Source organism: Zophobas morio, unplaced genomic scaffold (assembly GCF_036711695.1).
Source record: "Zophobas morio isolate AGI-343-1 ecotype UQ-CSIRO unplaced genomic scaffold, CSIRO_AGI_Zmor_V1 ptg000031l, whole genome shotgun sequence".
NCBI classification, from domain to species: domain Eukaryota; kingdom Metazoa; phylum Arthropoda; class Insecta; order Coleoptera; family Tenebrionidae; genus Zophobas; species Zophobas morio.
In genome coordinates this window covers 12,331,564-12,348,179 of record NW_026972136.1, presented here as the reverse complement: position 1 = coordinate 12,348,179, position 16,616 = coordinate 12,331,564, and the positions used below count along the sequence as shown (strand labels likewise).

Here is a 16,616-nt window from a genome sequence, read left to right as displayed (position 1 = left end):
CGCTTCTGTCCCCAAAGATGACTGATTAATGTACACAGAGACGTCAAGGTTTACTTTAAGGCAAGTAGCATGGGACAGAAGTTATTTCTGCTGCCATTCTAGTTAAATTGTGTTTAACTGGGCTGTACATGTCATAAGAGAAGCTGTTTCATTTCATCGTAGGCAAATAATACATTTATTACTATTCGACATAGTGTAGATACCGAAGAGCAGGTATTAGAAGTCATTTTCTTAGAGCCCCGTGAATAATGTGTTGTTCTTTTTAACGAAAAGTAGTGCATTTTCAGAATTCACTATGCATCATATCCCTGATATTAATTTTATCGTTATTTCTAAAAAAGAGTACCACATGTTCATTCAAAGAACGTTATTAAGTGTACTAAAGCATAAATATCGCTTTTGATTAATCGCTGCTTATGATTTTCAATAAACAGTATCAATTTTTACCGAACAGCTTTGTTGCTGACACCTAATCTAAGCAACGAAAAAAGAGACGAGACTCCACTTCTCTGGTGTATTGAAATCATAGGTATCTGCTGTGGTGTCAATCATGTGGGGGAGATACTGAAAACGGAGACTTATTCAAGAATAATATTGATGGAAGCGGATCCTAGGAGAAGTGTCCGCTGCGTAGCGCAAATGAATGGATGCTCAAGATCGACCACTCATCGTATCCTTCAAGAGAGAAGACTGCATCCTTACCATTACACGAGAGTGCAGCATCAGGGACCAACCGACTACCCGATTCCAGTCCATAGATTAATAATATTGCTCTTGATATGCTCTCACGTTAGCGAAATGTGGATTTTCGTTTGCCCAGAAGTGCCAATGGTGCGCATTAAATATTCCTTTTCGGGAAAATGAACATTCGTCGGCGAAAGGACTGTGACGTGAAAAATCAGGATTTAGTTCATTTTGTCGCAGTAACCATTGAGCAACATGCACTCATCGCGCAGTGGCTCATCGCAGATGCTGCACTTTCGTCAATAGTAAGGATGCAGATTTTTGTCTGTAAGGATACGATGCATGATCGATCTTGAGCATCCATTCATTTGTGCCACTTGTTCTTCACCGTCTACGCGTATAATCCGTGTAGCCCCAGGAAGGCCTTTCCGAATAGGCTGAAAAGATCCATCTTCTTTTGCTGGATGCAACAAACGACGAAACACATGCTGGTCAAGGAGCCGATGGTTGGGGAAAAGACCTGTGTATTCGCGCACAGCAGTGGCTGCAGAGCGTTTACATTCTCCATAAATTAACATAATTTCCAAATATTCTTCATACTAGTATGAACAAGACATCAATAACTTAGTACTGATTTGTTTATAGTTTGTATTGTCCTTAAATAAAAAAAAATGCAACTAAACGATTTTTGTCACATTTTTTATTCGGATCTTTTCAATCTCTAGAAAGTACTCACAACTTTAAAGAAACTGTTTTAAATCATCATGTGCAACATCAATGTTATTCTTGAATAAGTCTCCGTTTTCAGTATCTCCCCCACATGATTGACACCACAGCAGATACCTATGATTTCAATACACCAGAGAAGTGGAGTCTCGTCTCTTTTTTCGTTGCTTAGATTAGGTATCAGCAACAAAGCTGTTCGGTAAAAATTGATACTGTTTATTGAAAATCATAAGCACCGATTAATCAAAAGCGATATTTATGTTTTAGTACACTTAATAACGTTCTTTGAATGAACATGTGGTACTCTTTTTTAGAAATAACGATAAACTTAATATCAGGGATATGATGCATAGTGAATTCTGAAAATGCACTACTTTTCGTTAAAAAGAACAACACATTATTCACGGGGCTCTAAGAAAATGACTTCTAATACCTGCTCTTCGGTATCTACACTATGTAGAATAGTAATAAATGTATTATTTGCCTACGATGAAATGAAACAGCTTCTCTTATGACATGTACAGCTCAGTTAAACACAATTTAACTAGAATGGCAGCAGAAATAACTTCTGTCCCATGCTACTTGCCTTAAAGTAAACCTTGACGTCTCTGTGTACATTAATCAGTCATCTTTGGGGGCAGAAGCGTCTGTTCAAGTCAGTGATGAACTTCGTGACAGTTTATGACAAACAATTGTCAAAATGATTAAATTTATAACCACACTTCTGTTTCCTTTTGTTGACGGAGGGGGATTCGGAAAAAATTCATTCAGCTTGAGTATTACCGGATTTTTTGTTCTTGGCATAGGTAACTTTGAACATAGAAACGTTCGGATATAAAAGCAGCCTCTCTATTGGTCAACTTAATCGCCTTCCAGTTCTCACACGGTTAAAGCCTGGACAATTCTTTTTGCGAATTACGGCACAGTTCGGGACAGGGAACATGTCATTCACGGGAATGGCGCGAATTCTGGGACACCCTGTATATCAAAGAATTTGAGGAAGTAGTTACGGAGTTTAGCGAAGATTCTTCTCAATCGATTAAAGATTGCATAGATATTTTGGAAAACAAAGATTTGCGACAAGATCTAGCTTTTCTAAGAAGCAATTATCAATTCGTATGTGAGGTAATAGAAAAGTTAGAAAAACCCAACATGTTGTTGGTAGATGCCATAAACTTAGTGAAAGAATTTAAACAACAAGCAAACGCAGTAAGGGGTGATATTGGTACTAGAGTATCTCAAAAACTTGACGAAGTGTTAAATAAAAATGCAGGTTTCGGTGTTTTTTCCGACGTTGCTCGTGTTTTACAAGGCCAGAAGGTGGAAAATTTGGAGTTATATGATTATGTTTTTAATGCTTTTTTGCTTAAAATAAAACTTTTTTATTAAAAATGTTGTGCTTATTTAAGCGCTTAGAATTTAATATAGAAAAAACAAAGTATATGGAACTAAAGAATAACTGTGGGAGTAGAAACAAAAACAACCTACAAATAGACAGACAAGAAGGAATAAAAGTAGAATTTGAAGAAGTAGAAATGTTTATGTACTTAGGGGTGTCGATAACCAACAAATGCCAACAAGACAAAGAAATAGAACTGAGAATTGCTAAAAGTTACAACAGTGCAGGAGGATTACGAAAACTTATGAAAAATAAAGAAATACCAAGGCAAAAAAACTAAGAATATATAAAACCATAGTGAGACCAACCCTAACATACGCATGCCAAACATGTATGATGACAAATAAAATGAACCAAAGACTGGAAATTTGGGAAAGAAAGATACTTAAAAGAATCTTTGGAGGGAAACAAACAGAATGAGGATGGGAAAGAAGAACTAAGCAAGAAATATATGATTTATATAATGTCACAGTTGTAAGCAATTTCATAAAAACAAAAAGATTGCAATGGTTAGGACACCTAGAAAGAATGGCCCAAGAAAGAGAAGTTAAGATGGTGGCGTGGAAAATTCCGGAGGGCAAAAGAAAAAGAGGCAGACGAAGAAAGAAGTGGAAAGAAGCGATAGAGGAAGACCTAGCAGAAAAACAAATACAGGACCGGAGGAAGAACGCAAAAAACCGAAGGGAATGGAGACGCATCTCAAAGCTATGGGCCTTAATATGCATATATATAATCAAAATTTATCTGTTTATTACTTTCCAAAAAACTGATACCCTATATAAAATATGAAAGATATTATGAATGTATATTTGCCTTATATACGTGACTTTATATATCAAAGGATAAATAGATTAGTCACAATCATACTGAAATTAAGGCATGCATATACAGTTCGTCAAGTTATTTTCAGTCTTTTATTGTAATGTGTACATGGAATAATGCCAAATCTATCAAAATAAAAACAAGCTTGGAATAAATTAAAAAAAAAAACGTGTTTTTTCAAATGTTTAAAACTGATGTCTTTTTCCTAATATATTATTAACTGCACACCATACTCCAGGTTTCCTTCCATTTTATCAAGTAGAGAAAAATAACGCAACTTTTGATTTTTCTTATATCTACCATATTCTCTCATATTATCAGTTATGATAAAGCCTCATTTCTTTACCCAGAGTGAGTAATGTAACATAATAAACACACGTTACATATCACTACATACACTCATTTTCCTGCGAAGTTTTAATCCATACAAGGAAACTGTTACACTACATATTTAATAAAACAATAAATAATGTGATTACAAAGTAAAGTGTGTACCTAATTGCTGTAACTTATGTGAAAAGTAACTAGAACCAAGTTACCTATCTTGTCAGAAATCTGATACCTCTGCCACTTAAAACTTTCTTTGATGTCACGTCAAGTTCATCTTAACCTGGAACTTACATCTTCAACATGTAAGAACAGGAAACTGAAAGCATTTTCTAGAACAGAAGCCGCTTTTACTTCCCCAGCTAGTATTATAGTTAGGTCAATTTTAGCGGGTGTCTAATTTCATGTTTTCATTTTCAAAGCTTGTAAAAATAATAATTTTGGTTTCCTCTTTCCGTCCGTCTGCCACGTGTTTGTCTGTCTGTTGACGCTAACCAAAATTTGTGTATTAATGTCCACCAAACATTTGATGATGTCATCTCAAGATTTTGCTTAGTACCCATATAAGAAGAACTTTATTAGGTTGCAATGACGTCTTTTAAATATGTAAGTTGTCGCAGATGAAAACAGGATATGACTTATGTTATTTAATTATTTTGAAATGATAAAAATAAAATATTAATGTGTAAAAAAAGTAATTTTTCTTGCATATTTTACATACATTTCTCGCAGATTTTAGCAATTTTTTTGCATAATGCCAAATTTCTCTGCATATAATTCCGAGTTTTATGCATCACTAACACTCAACAGCTCATCACTTGGGAGAATCAAAATAGAAACTTGCCCTTTAATTTTTTTGTCGATTGAGTTATTAATTATTCAGTTCACATGAGACAATAACGACCCACCAACAATATTAGCTTTTTATATTAATATACTTATACTGCGGAAACATCGATATAAAAGGAGATAAGTAAGATCTTAAATTCCCCTACCGTAAGTACGTGAATGGAGTAAAATACTGGAAAAAAAATTATTTATACCCGCGATGGCGTCAACTCAAAAAATCATTAAATAAGTTTACATAGAAAAATATGTCCCGATATACCGCAATATTGGTTGTTTTAAAAACGAAAGAATAAGGTATAACTAACTACAGGTTTTCCTCGATAATATAAAAATGACTTTCTCCTTTAATTTACTACTACCCATGCAATATCTAGTAATTATAACCTGTTTCACTGTGTGGTGTATCCAACAGGCTTGGAACGGGCGATACAGAGTCCCTTAATGGGGAATCTTGTACAAAACAATGATGTTAGAACAAATCTCGCAAAAACTCAAACTATTTCTAATTTAAAAGTATCAAATACAGACCTGAAGAATTCTGAGTGGCGGAATGACGCGTCCTCGAAAACGGTCTTTCTCTTATCAATTCAGCCACTGGTGCCTTTCTTCCTTCCGGGATTGGTTCTTGCAACCTATTATTACATGGAAGTGGTTCCGCAGAAGCGTATAATTCTAGTTCTTGGTTCAGTCCTTCTTCAGAATTTCTCGACGACTTCGGCGGTGGGACGCTGGCCGAACTCCTCAAAACAGGAGATGGCTCTTCAAAATACAAGGAATTAGTGACAATATTGCCTCTTTATTAAACAGTAAAGTTTAATTAACATTAAATGACAGTTGTTGCCTTATAATCGTAATAAAATGACAATTGTGTATATTATTCTAAAGAATAGTTTTCTCGTACGTAACGGTTTTAGTTATTTGAACAGATAAGAGCAAGAGCTGTTCAAGAATCATTATGGTTACTAAAACTACAAACTCTACGAGCTATTTAAAAACAAGGCAAGAGGTCATTTCCGGCTAACTGAAAACCATTCTCTCATCAATAATTTCGAATCCAACGATCCCCTCATTAGCTTTTTTCTATTTTTAGGATCGAACACAAAAAGAGTATTACGCTGCAGAAAGGTTTCTTTATGTGATAATATTCGAATAATTTTCTTTGTAAAATAAGAGAACCCATTCAACTTTCCAACCCTACATACCAACTACTTAAATGGAGAATTAGTTCGAATAAAAGCATCGACTGTTTTGTCGCTGAATTGTGACAATATGTAATCATAAACATTTAGATAAAAAATAAATCGATAAAACTACCGACGCAATATGTGCGGAAAAACGAGTTTTAATATAAGTTCTTTTAGCAAAAAATCCAATAGTATCTTGACAATGCACGTTCAAAGCGCTTCTTCAAATCTATCATGCACAAGTCCAAAACATGTTATTACAAAAGGTAATGTAAAGCAAAAACTACATCAAAGAGATAAATGAAAATAATTTTCCAAGCATTATTCTTTATTTTTGTTTTCAAACATCACAACCTATAGCAAAATCAATTTACGGTTTATCTGTGATATTACGAACTGCCCTAAAATTTTTAATTACAGAATATTAACTAAATATTTTATGTATTAGTGGTCAGTTGCGGGCTGCGGTCAGAAAGATTTGCATATAGTTTTAAGAATTAATACCATAAACACTTATTCCCTGTTGTAATAGATAGTTGACGTGGATGTTAGTCATTTAAAAGAAAATCATACTTTCAGACACACAACGAGATGCAATTTTTTGTTATTTATGTCAAAAATGGCATTGAGGTCTACTAATTAAAAATTTATAAAATATTTCTAAAGTTCTATCTAAATAACTTCAGAACAATTTTTCTCGTCTAGTCCCTAAAACCTTTAACCCACAATGGAATATACTTTTTAAATTTGTCGTATGTTTGTTTTTTGGAATTTTCGCCACCTTTTTAGATCGAATGCAAGTCTCAAGTTATGAAGTTTAACGTAGAACGTGCTAGGAGCAGATGAATATCGGGGCAATTTGAAACGTTTTCCTTCAACGCCCCCTAAAGGAAACTCGCATTCATCTGGAATGAGATGCAATATACTATGTGAAAAGTACATTATGTTATGTTGCGACAAAGTTATAAGATTCTTTTTAATATTAAAAAGTTGGGTCGGAAGCTCGATGCTGGCTACCGCTATGCTACTCTCTACGCCTCATCTTTGGTATTAGAGAATCCAAAAATATTGGTAAAAACGAGCAATGTAGAATTATATTTTCTGCAATCTGTAAAGATCTAAATACGGGTTTAACTAGTTTTAATACATACTTTCAAATCAAATAGCAATTCTACTATTGAATTAAATTGTAGAGATTAATTAATTATTATTTAATTCGTCAATCGCTAATTACACTTCAGACTTCACTGAAGTTTACAGTAAATTATTATTTATTCAATTCATTATACAGTGTGGAAACTACTTATGGAATAAAATCGGTACCTAATTGTAAAACTAGCGGTGTTTGTCTAAAACGGCGAAGCAAGTCAATTTTTATTTTTTCACTTGTTTACGTCATCCATTTTTGAGCCATAGTCTTACATAATCTTTACTTTACGTAATAGCATAAATAAGTTCAGCAACTTAGAGCCAGTCACCACCTTTGGCTCTTGCGGAGTATGCAATATAATAATATCCCCATTATTAACTGACTTACTGTTCTGAAAAAATATAAAAAGTCCACAACAGCAGTTTAAAAAAAACATTTATCACTTTTAAAATTTTAGTAAAATTTTTCTAATATGTACGCTGATGATGGATGACTCATCGTGGGTGACGCCGGCCGGGTGACGTTCGCCAAAGAAAATCCTTGGCGCGGAAGTCGCGATAGGTACTCTGGAAAATCCTCGATTGCGAAATATCTAGAAACAAAGTATGGGTTTAAATAGAGGCGATCTTCGGAAACGATTGAATCAATTCAGTGAACGAGAGAATCCAGTCAAGTTGTGCCGGAATTATTTTGTACATAATCGCTGTCTAATTAGACGTGTAAATTTGAGTTACTGAGAAATAAATTGTTGAGTTTTACCCACACCGATTTTCAAATACCCGTCCAACGTAACAATATTTATCGAACAAAATAATTACCATGATATTCCAAAAAATTGATCTAAAGTGTGCAGACGGTACGCCAAAATAACTTTACGATTTTTTAATCCAATTCGGCTGTTCGATGTTTCGAATTTTTAAATATTAAATTTTTGTAATGTATATTTTTTCGATTTTCACTTTTCGGATTTTGGTCTGTCTTCAATGGATGATTCGATTTTTTGTATTTTCAATTTTTGATATCCCAATTTCGCGGTTTTTCGATGTATGTACTGATTTTTTAATTTTTCGATGTCTTTTAAATTTTAGATTTTTAGATTTCTCAATTTCAAAATTTTTGATTTTTCAATTTTCCAATTTTTCGATTTTGCGCCGTTTCCATTTCCCGTTTAATTTTTCAATGTCTGGATGTTTTCATTTCTAGATTTTTCAATTTTTCCATTTCCCAACTTTTACATATCTCAGCTTTGGGATTTTATAATGTCTCCATGGAGGTAGAATCATCCTACCCCCATGAATTTCTCAATTTGTTAATTTTTCGATTTTCCACGGTTATGATTTTTCTGTTTTTCGACTTGGCGATTTCTCGTCAATTTTTCGATTTTACAACCTTTCGATGTGTCAATTTCTCGAATATTTTTCAAATTTTCGGTTCCCAATTTTTTTTGTCATTTCTGTTCAAGCATTTTCGGTTTTTCGACAACATTTTTGATTTGTTGAACTGTAGGTTTTTTTGTTTTTTCGGCTTTAAATTTTTTATATGTATCTTGAAATTTTAGTTTTTGCTCGTTTTCAATTTTTAGACATTTCAGTTTTGAAATCAATCAATTTTGCGAAAAAATATTTTTCCGCATTTGTGTGGACCGCGCCCCTTTGGAATTTACACTCGTGTGGTACTGGTTTTTACTTTGCAGAGGTTATCAGTAAACAAAAATATCAAAAAAAAATTTTTCAAAGAATCGGAATTTGTTGGGCTGTACTTCAGGGGCACGGGAAGTTCTATCTAGATAACCGTTACCCAGTTGTTTATGCAAAAAATCGTTTTTACCCAGTTTAGGTAGCACTAAGTTTTTTTTGTAATTTAAATTTAAATAAATCAAAAAAAAAAATTAATCAAATTTAATCATAACTTTTAACATCTCGAACTTTGAAATGAATCGCATTTATGTGACGCTTTAAATGCGCTTTATTTTTAATTTCTTAATTAAGTCTTAAGTTAATTTTTTAAAATTTTTCAACTATTTCATTTCTAATTTTTCGATTTCTTGCTTTTAGATTTTGGGCTCTTTCTGTTTTTTAATCTGTTGATGCTTAGATTTCTCGATTTTTGTTATTTTCCCGATTTCTCGGTTTTGCGTCGATCTTTCAATATTTCGGTCGTTTAAGTTTTAGGTTTTTAAATTTCTCGATTTCTCTTTTTTTTTTTTAATTCTTTAAATATTACATTTTTCGATTATTCAAATTTTCGATTGTATGATTTTTTGATGACTTAATTTTTCGAATTTTTTTATTTTTCAATCTTTGGACGTTTCAATTTTTCGATTTTTCAATTTTTCGATTTTTACGTCCCGAGCGTAAGCAAAGAAAGTATTGTAATCGAGTCCGTCGGCCGACTCTCTACTTTTACGTTTTCTCGACCTTTCAGGACCCCTATAGAGGACGAAGAAATAGGTCACCGTTTCTGTCTGTCTGTCCGTATGTCTGCTGTCCCGGATTTTTATTAGACAGATAATCTCCGGAAGTATTGGGCCGATCGTTGTAAAATTTTGTATTTATATTAGAAATATCATCTAGATGGTAAAACGCTAACCAAAATTTGTCTAATCATCCCCACCACTAAGGCAATGACGTCACTTCAAAATTGTACATAGTATTAGTAAATATTTCTTTTAATGTTGATTAATTACTGTGTTAATTTTTTTCCCAGAAAATTTTGGGAATACAATACTGTTATTTTTAGCATCACACTGCACAAATCCTAGCTGATATACGTATCTTTGCAAAAATGTTTTTAATTGGTCAAGTTTTTAATTGGTCAAATGAAGAACGAGTCACCCCATTTTTCTCGAAAATGTGAGAATACAGTCTTTTTGTGATAATGATAAAATAAGAATTATAATATTCAGGGCATTTTGTACGACTGTGGTTTAATTAATAATTTTGGTCCTCTGTTTCGAGAAGACAAACTCATTCTGGTTTCTACCTAGTGCTGAAGAACATTTTATCTTGTTAGTTAAGTGCTTTAAATATATTTTACATTGTTCGTACCTTTTTTTTTACTTTACAGAGGTTATCACTACACAAAAACCGTAAAATCAACTTTTATCATTTTTTTTTTTAAAGAACTGGATTTGTCCGACTATACTTCAAGGGCGAGGGAAGTTCTGTCAAAATATCTTTAGACCAATTTTTTTCGAAGTATATTATAAAAATAATTAAAATAACAAATTTTAGAACATAAAAAAAATACATTTTTCAATGACTAAGTTTACCCTATATGTATTGCCAATAAAAAGAATGACATTGACGTTGAACTTTGAAAAAATAATCAAGGTCACATCAAAATCTGAAAAAAATTCGAAAGTACTAAAAACCTTGAAACTCCATAAAATCTACACAAAATTTCGAATAGTTCCAGTTTTTTCATTAACAAATGATTTCGCGGTATGTGATCGATTTCATATTTTTACTTTACCCTATATACCCCTAGTATCCGCAAAACATATTTTTGTACAGTTTCGGCTAGAAAATCTTGGACAGCATTTTTCTGTCATTTACAAAAAAAACCCAATGTAGTCTAAGAGATATTAACAACTTAAAATTGTCGCGTGCCGGTAATTCCCAGATGTTAGAAAGCAGAATAATCCAGGTCCGGACAGGGACCATCGTTACTCACGAACGAAAATGACCATTGTTTTTTGAGTACAACTACCTGCTCAATAAAATTTTATTTTAACCTAAGAATTGTCGTTTACTTCCAAATTGTCAAAACCAACCAGCTCCCTATGTTTAATTTAAAACAAAAATGATAGTAAATATCAACGACTGCTATGAAATTGTACTGTTGGTTGCATTTTGAATTTTTCAGGCGTGGAGCTTCTTGTGCGTAATCCTGTATAGATAATAGCAGTTTTCAATGTAAGAAACAATAATAAAACGAAGGCAAAGTAAAGTGGCTAACCTTGTACGAACTCCGCTTATAGTTACAAGTTTAAAAGGTTGCTATACAATTTTTTATTTTTTTGCAAAAATTTGGATGCCTCGGGGAAAATCTCAAGGTAGATTCATAAACAACAAGTACAGTTGTAAAATTTGAAACCTACTTACGATAAACAATTTTGCAGGAATGCCATCACATTGCAAGTACGGATAATTAGTCAAATTTCCCAAGCTACTGGAACTGAAATTGAAACTACTATTGTTGTCAAATTTTGTATGTATATTAGGACTATCATGTAGATAGTAAAACGCTAACCAAAATTTTTCTAATATTTCGTACCACCAATGGAATGACGTCGTCTCCAAAATTTACAATAGTAAATTTGTTTTTTATTTTATAACAATACACGCCTGGTACATTGACTGTCAGTGCGTATCTTTTAGGCATATTTTCCAAAGTATAGTGTTTGCGTGAAAAATTTAAAAAGTCGACTGTGCGTGATTGATTAGTGGACCTCTCTATTCTGAAAATTTCAGAAAGTTTGGGTTCATAAGTTAATTTTGACTTGTCTTGTCGTTTTCATTTGCTGTCTTCCCCTTTGTTAGAACTTTAAGTGTCTCAAAAAACAATTTTTACAAAACTTCAGATCATTGTGGAGTAATCTCAGGTAATGAACACAGAGGAATGACTATGGTCAGTGTTACAAATAACTTTTTTAGGTTAGGATGGGTTATTCTTTGGAGCAAAACACGTTCATCATCATGCCCTATTACCGTAATGGGGTGTTAAATGAGAATGGGAACTAGATATACTCTGTGGATGCGTGTAAAGACTGGCAGTCAGTGAAGACGTTGTTGAGGATTTAAGAACGAAAATGGAACAAAGTCCGAATAAATCTTTGTCAAAACAATCTTTACAGTCCAAAGTACCATATACCACGTGCCAGAAAATCGTAAAAGAGAAGTTACATATGCATCCATATAATGTTTCGTTGGTTCAGGAGCTGCGACGAGATACAGAGAGCAAATTTTTGATGTGTTTGTGAATCAATTATTGCCTGAAGAATTAGAGTCCGGTTGTTTTCAGCAAGATGTTGCTACAGCTCACACAAGAGAAAATTTAAGATATTTGGAATAATTTTATGGCGACCGATTAATAAGTTTAACAATCAATCCAGAGTGCCCTCCTCGATCTCCTAACTTGGACCCACTTGTTTTTTCATGGATGGATGAAGGACAGCGTTTATAGGGATAGAATCCTCAGATTGGGAGAATTAATGGATAAAATTACACATTTTTGTAATGAAAATCTTAATGAAGAAGTGTTGCAAGACATTTTTGAAAATAAAAAAAGAAGATTGGCTTTGTGTTTGAGGGAAATTTTACATTTTATTACATTTGTGCTAAAACGAACAATTGAAACATTAAAAAAACTTAAAATCGAGAAACTTAAAATCGGAAAAATTAATGAATCGAAAAATTGGAAACAGGAAAAAACGAATCGAATTGAAAAATTGGAAAAGCCAAAAATTGTAAAATCAAAAAATCGTCAAAACTGTAACGTCGAAAAACTATAACACTGAAAGGTCGAAAATTGAAAAATTGGAAATCTAGAAATTCAAAAATTAAAAATCGAAAAATTAAAAAATCTGAAAGTTTTGATTTCCAATTTTTAGATTAATAAAAGTGCTAATTTTTTTTTCGCTTATTCATTCAAAATATTGAAAAGTCGAAAAATTAAAAAGCAGAAAAAAATTAATCAATAGAAAAATTATAGAAACGACAAAATAGTAAAGTCGGAAAACTAACACTGAAAGATAGAAAAATTGAAAAATCAAATATCGAGAAATTCAAAAATTCAGAACCGAAAAATTGAAAAATCGAATAAATGAAAAAGTTTAAAAATCCAATCATGAAAAAATGGAAAAACTTATAATTAGAATTAGTTATTACATATTTAAAATAAAAGTAGAAAAATTGCAATCAAAAATTGAAGAAATGAAAAATGAAAAATTCGAACAAGTGTTAAATCTAAAAGTTCAAAAACAAAAAAATTGGAAAGCAGAAATTTGCAAAATCCATGAATCGAAAATTTTCACATCGAAACAAAGAAAATATTAAAAAACCGAGAAATTCAAAAACCTAAAAGTTGAAAAATCAAAAACTGTAAAAACGAGAATTGCAATATCGCACAAGTGGTAACCCAAAATTGCAAGAACTGAAGAAACGAAAAATTGAACAATGAAAAATTAAAAGTGTGTGTAGGTACTGCAATAAATTTTCTTATCTTCAGTAACTCTCATGTTTCTTTCTGTGGTAATTGCATTCTCTTATTTTAACACTTACTTCAACTTAGTGTTTAGTAATAATTGTAACTTTACTATTAGGAAGGTTACAAATCTTTATTAAACATTCTGTTATTTCAAGAGGTCTCGTAATCATCCACAGAACTCTTAACACTATGCTCCTGAAATTTTATTGTTTTTTTTCATCTTTTTTATTACAGAAATTTTGAAAAACCTTGATGTTAAGATGGCCATGTGAGCGTGTTTTAAGTGGAATTTCTTTGACATTCTTGTTACACAGATCTGGCATGTTTCAGATATCTACAAACTGATAAGCTGAAGGTAATGCTTGGACATGGCAATTATCACCTATTGTAGGGACGAAGATCAAGGCTTTCAGTTGTTTTTCAAGAGAAAAGCACCGCTTACAAACCACGTCTGCACAATGTTTTGACGATTCCTTACAATTTACAAACTGAACTTTTGCGGGATCACACTTTGGCAAAATTATTTAATGCAAAAACTACTCATTGCCATTTTAAAACAGTGGAATTGCTCTTTAATTGTGATAAGACTTGCTCTGCTATTGTCCATTACGTGATTTTTCACAATTTTTACCTTCAGAGTACTTACAAAAATGTAATTTTTTAATTAATTACCGTGTTCATTGGTTTCGACAAATTTAACCTCACTTTTTGGATTTCATTATTTGAAAAATTATTGTTTCTTTGCAAAACAGCCCAGATGACTTATTCTATTCAATTCTAATCGACTTTCCAAGGTGTAATTCATGACAAAACCCTTAATCGCTTTTCTGATAATTTACAATTCTTGAAGGTCAAATATATTGCAGTAGCGTTCACAGATGCTCGATAACACTGCAACCCCTAATGCTCTGGCGTATTTTCGTGTCTATTTAAAATGAAATTAAACCACAAACCTGGCATTTCAGTTTTTGACACATTTGACAGGTTTGTTTTGAAGTTCGTGACATTTCAAAAGAGTTCAAATCATTTTGGTGATTAGCGGCACGAGAAAAGTTTCAGTTGTTTTTCATAGGTGAGTTGACTACAGTATTTTATGATTACCTGTAGAACATTAGTCACAACAATATAAATTTCTAAAAATTAGATGGGTCCTTTTTGTCTAACAACACTCTATATGTGTGTCTGTAAAAATAAGCAGATAAAATTTCATCAATCACACAAGTGATCACAAAAACAAACATAGCGTTTTACTAAAATATCAAAAGGCAAACCCTAGGGCAAATTATAACATTTTATGTTGCAAATTTGAAGAGGGATTCATTTAACAAAATTTTAAGATGAGGTCTGGCGTTATCTACTATTTCATTAAAAAAAAAAACTGGACAAAAAAGCGTGACTTGAACGTCTTATTCTCATTGCTTTTCATTGATCTATGGGAACCTGATTTACTCATCTTGTCAAGTTTTTTTTTTATATAATAGTATATGATAATCTTAAAGTACACAAAAAATTTCACAGTAAACTGTCTAGGAGTTTCAAATAAATTGTCATAAAATTTAACACATGTACAACAAGTGACAATACTTGCAATACTTTTTTGGTCTATGTTCAAGAAAAACGAATTTTAGGTACATTATAACTTACAACAAATCTTGCATTGTACACTACATACATTAGAAAAAATACTATAAACAAAATATCTTTAAATATTTAATTATTTATAGTGCTTCAGAAGCGAGAGTAGTTTTATGTAAAGAACTTTATTTTGTTACTGTCTTCTGCTAAATTCCTGTTATGAAAAAAATCCACCATCACAAACTTAGAGCAGATGTTACATCAAGTGGGAATAACTTACAAATGACTATAGCATCGTTGCTAAGTAAACATACCTTCCTCTTCGACCATAGAAATTTTCACTAGAACATCTGTCTAAACAGACAGAACAATACATTTGTAAGAATCAAAATAAACCAAGAAAAATCGAAAACAAACACCACTGATAAAGTTTACATTTACATCTTGGGGTTAGAAATTAAATTCAGTTCCTTAGTTCAATTAACTAAATGTTATCTCCTCTGTGTAAACTAGAATAACTTTTACTACACCTATGTAAGTGATATTTTTTACCATTACACAACATTCATCTTCGCCAAAAACAACAACTGCAAGAATCCACATCAACTCTTATTAATAGCTCTCACATCGAATCATTGTATAAAAACCTAACCCTAAAACTACTCACGATTTCTCACATGCATCCCGTCGTCCCTGCTACAGCTCGCCCGCCTCGGTCTCACAGTCAGTTTTGCCACTCTGTCCGTTACGCCTTCTGCAGCCCCCACGGCCTGCAACGAATCCAAACTGCTTGCCCTCTCGGTCTGCGTGGCTCTATCCCGATGCCAGAACAGACTCTCCCTCGGGAACAGCCCTCTCAGGTAAATCGCATCCAGGGACGCCGTCCTGCGAATCAGCCCCTTGGGCGCCCTGGGACTCCCGGCACCTGCAACCGGCACGGTCTCAATCATTGTACAAACTGCATGTGTAGATAACTTTTTTCTAGCACATGTAAAACAACAACAAGAAAAGCGCTTTTTGCGTACCTCTGAAGGGGGCTCCCGGGCTGCGCAGGCCGCTGCCTTGCTTCGTAACGCACGAAAGAGGGACGGTGGCCCTTAGAGGGGAGGTCTTGGAGCGGGGGGCTCCCGACATCGCGTCTTTCAGATCGTAGCAGGCGATCACGTCGACATTTGCGCTTCTGACAGTTGGTTAAACTGTGGACTGGCTTTTTGATGGATTCCTGTTGCGGTTCATTGTTGGATGGAGCACTATTTGGAGCTTTTTGTCTGCTGGAGTGCAGCTGCGCAGACGTCGTACAAGTATTTGGGGAGGAAAAGAAGGTTGCGAGATTTGACGTTTCACTCGGGAGGTTGATGGAAATGTCAAACTCAGCTGATTAAGTGCTAAGGTTCTGAATGGATGGGGAATACTCACTTCACTATCAAGTACAGTCTAGGAGAGGAGAAAGATTGTGATTGGTTCGGAAGAATTCTGAATTCATCACAAGCGTGCTAACGGGAGTACAGTCATGGGAAGAAAAACGGGACAGGGTCGGAGTGGCCCAAGTTTATTGAACAGACTATTTTTGGTTTGAAAGCAGAAAGGCAGCCCCGTAGCTAGAAAACTTATTCAGGGGGGGCAAGTTTGTCGACAGAGGGGGCTTCATGTAAATATTTATATTTTAATAATACACTCAGATAACTACTTT

The 16,616-nt window shown here is 33.4% G+C and overlaps 1 protein-coding gene across 2 annotated transcripts in view; it reads right to left on the bottom strand.

The window, feature by feature from the left end:
* Positions 1–16,304, bottom strand: part of LOC135139300 (protein FAM117B-like) — a 29,154-nt gene extending 12,850 nt beyond the window's left edge. Inside the window, exons 1-4 of one of the 2 annotated variants that reach the window (XM_064069484.1) lie at positions 15,952–16,304; positions 15,594–15,851; positions 5,336–5,566; positions 5,192–5,257 (exon numbers count right to left, since the gene is read on the bottom strand). In XM_064069484.1, the coding sequence (XP_063925554.1) occupies positions 5,192–5,257; positions 5,336–5,566; positions 15,594–15,851; positions 15,952–16,060 (664 nt within the window). In that variant the 5' untranslated portion in view covers positions 16,061–16,304. The remainder of the gene's footprint in view (positions 1–5,191; positions 5,258–5,335; positions 5,567–15,593; positions 15,852–15,951) is intronic. The other variant, XM_064069485.1, reaches the window with a different exon arrangement.
* Between the last annotated feature and the right edge of the window lie 312 nt (positions 16,305–16,616).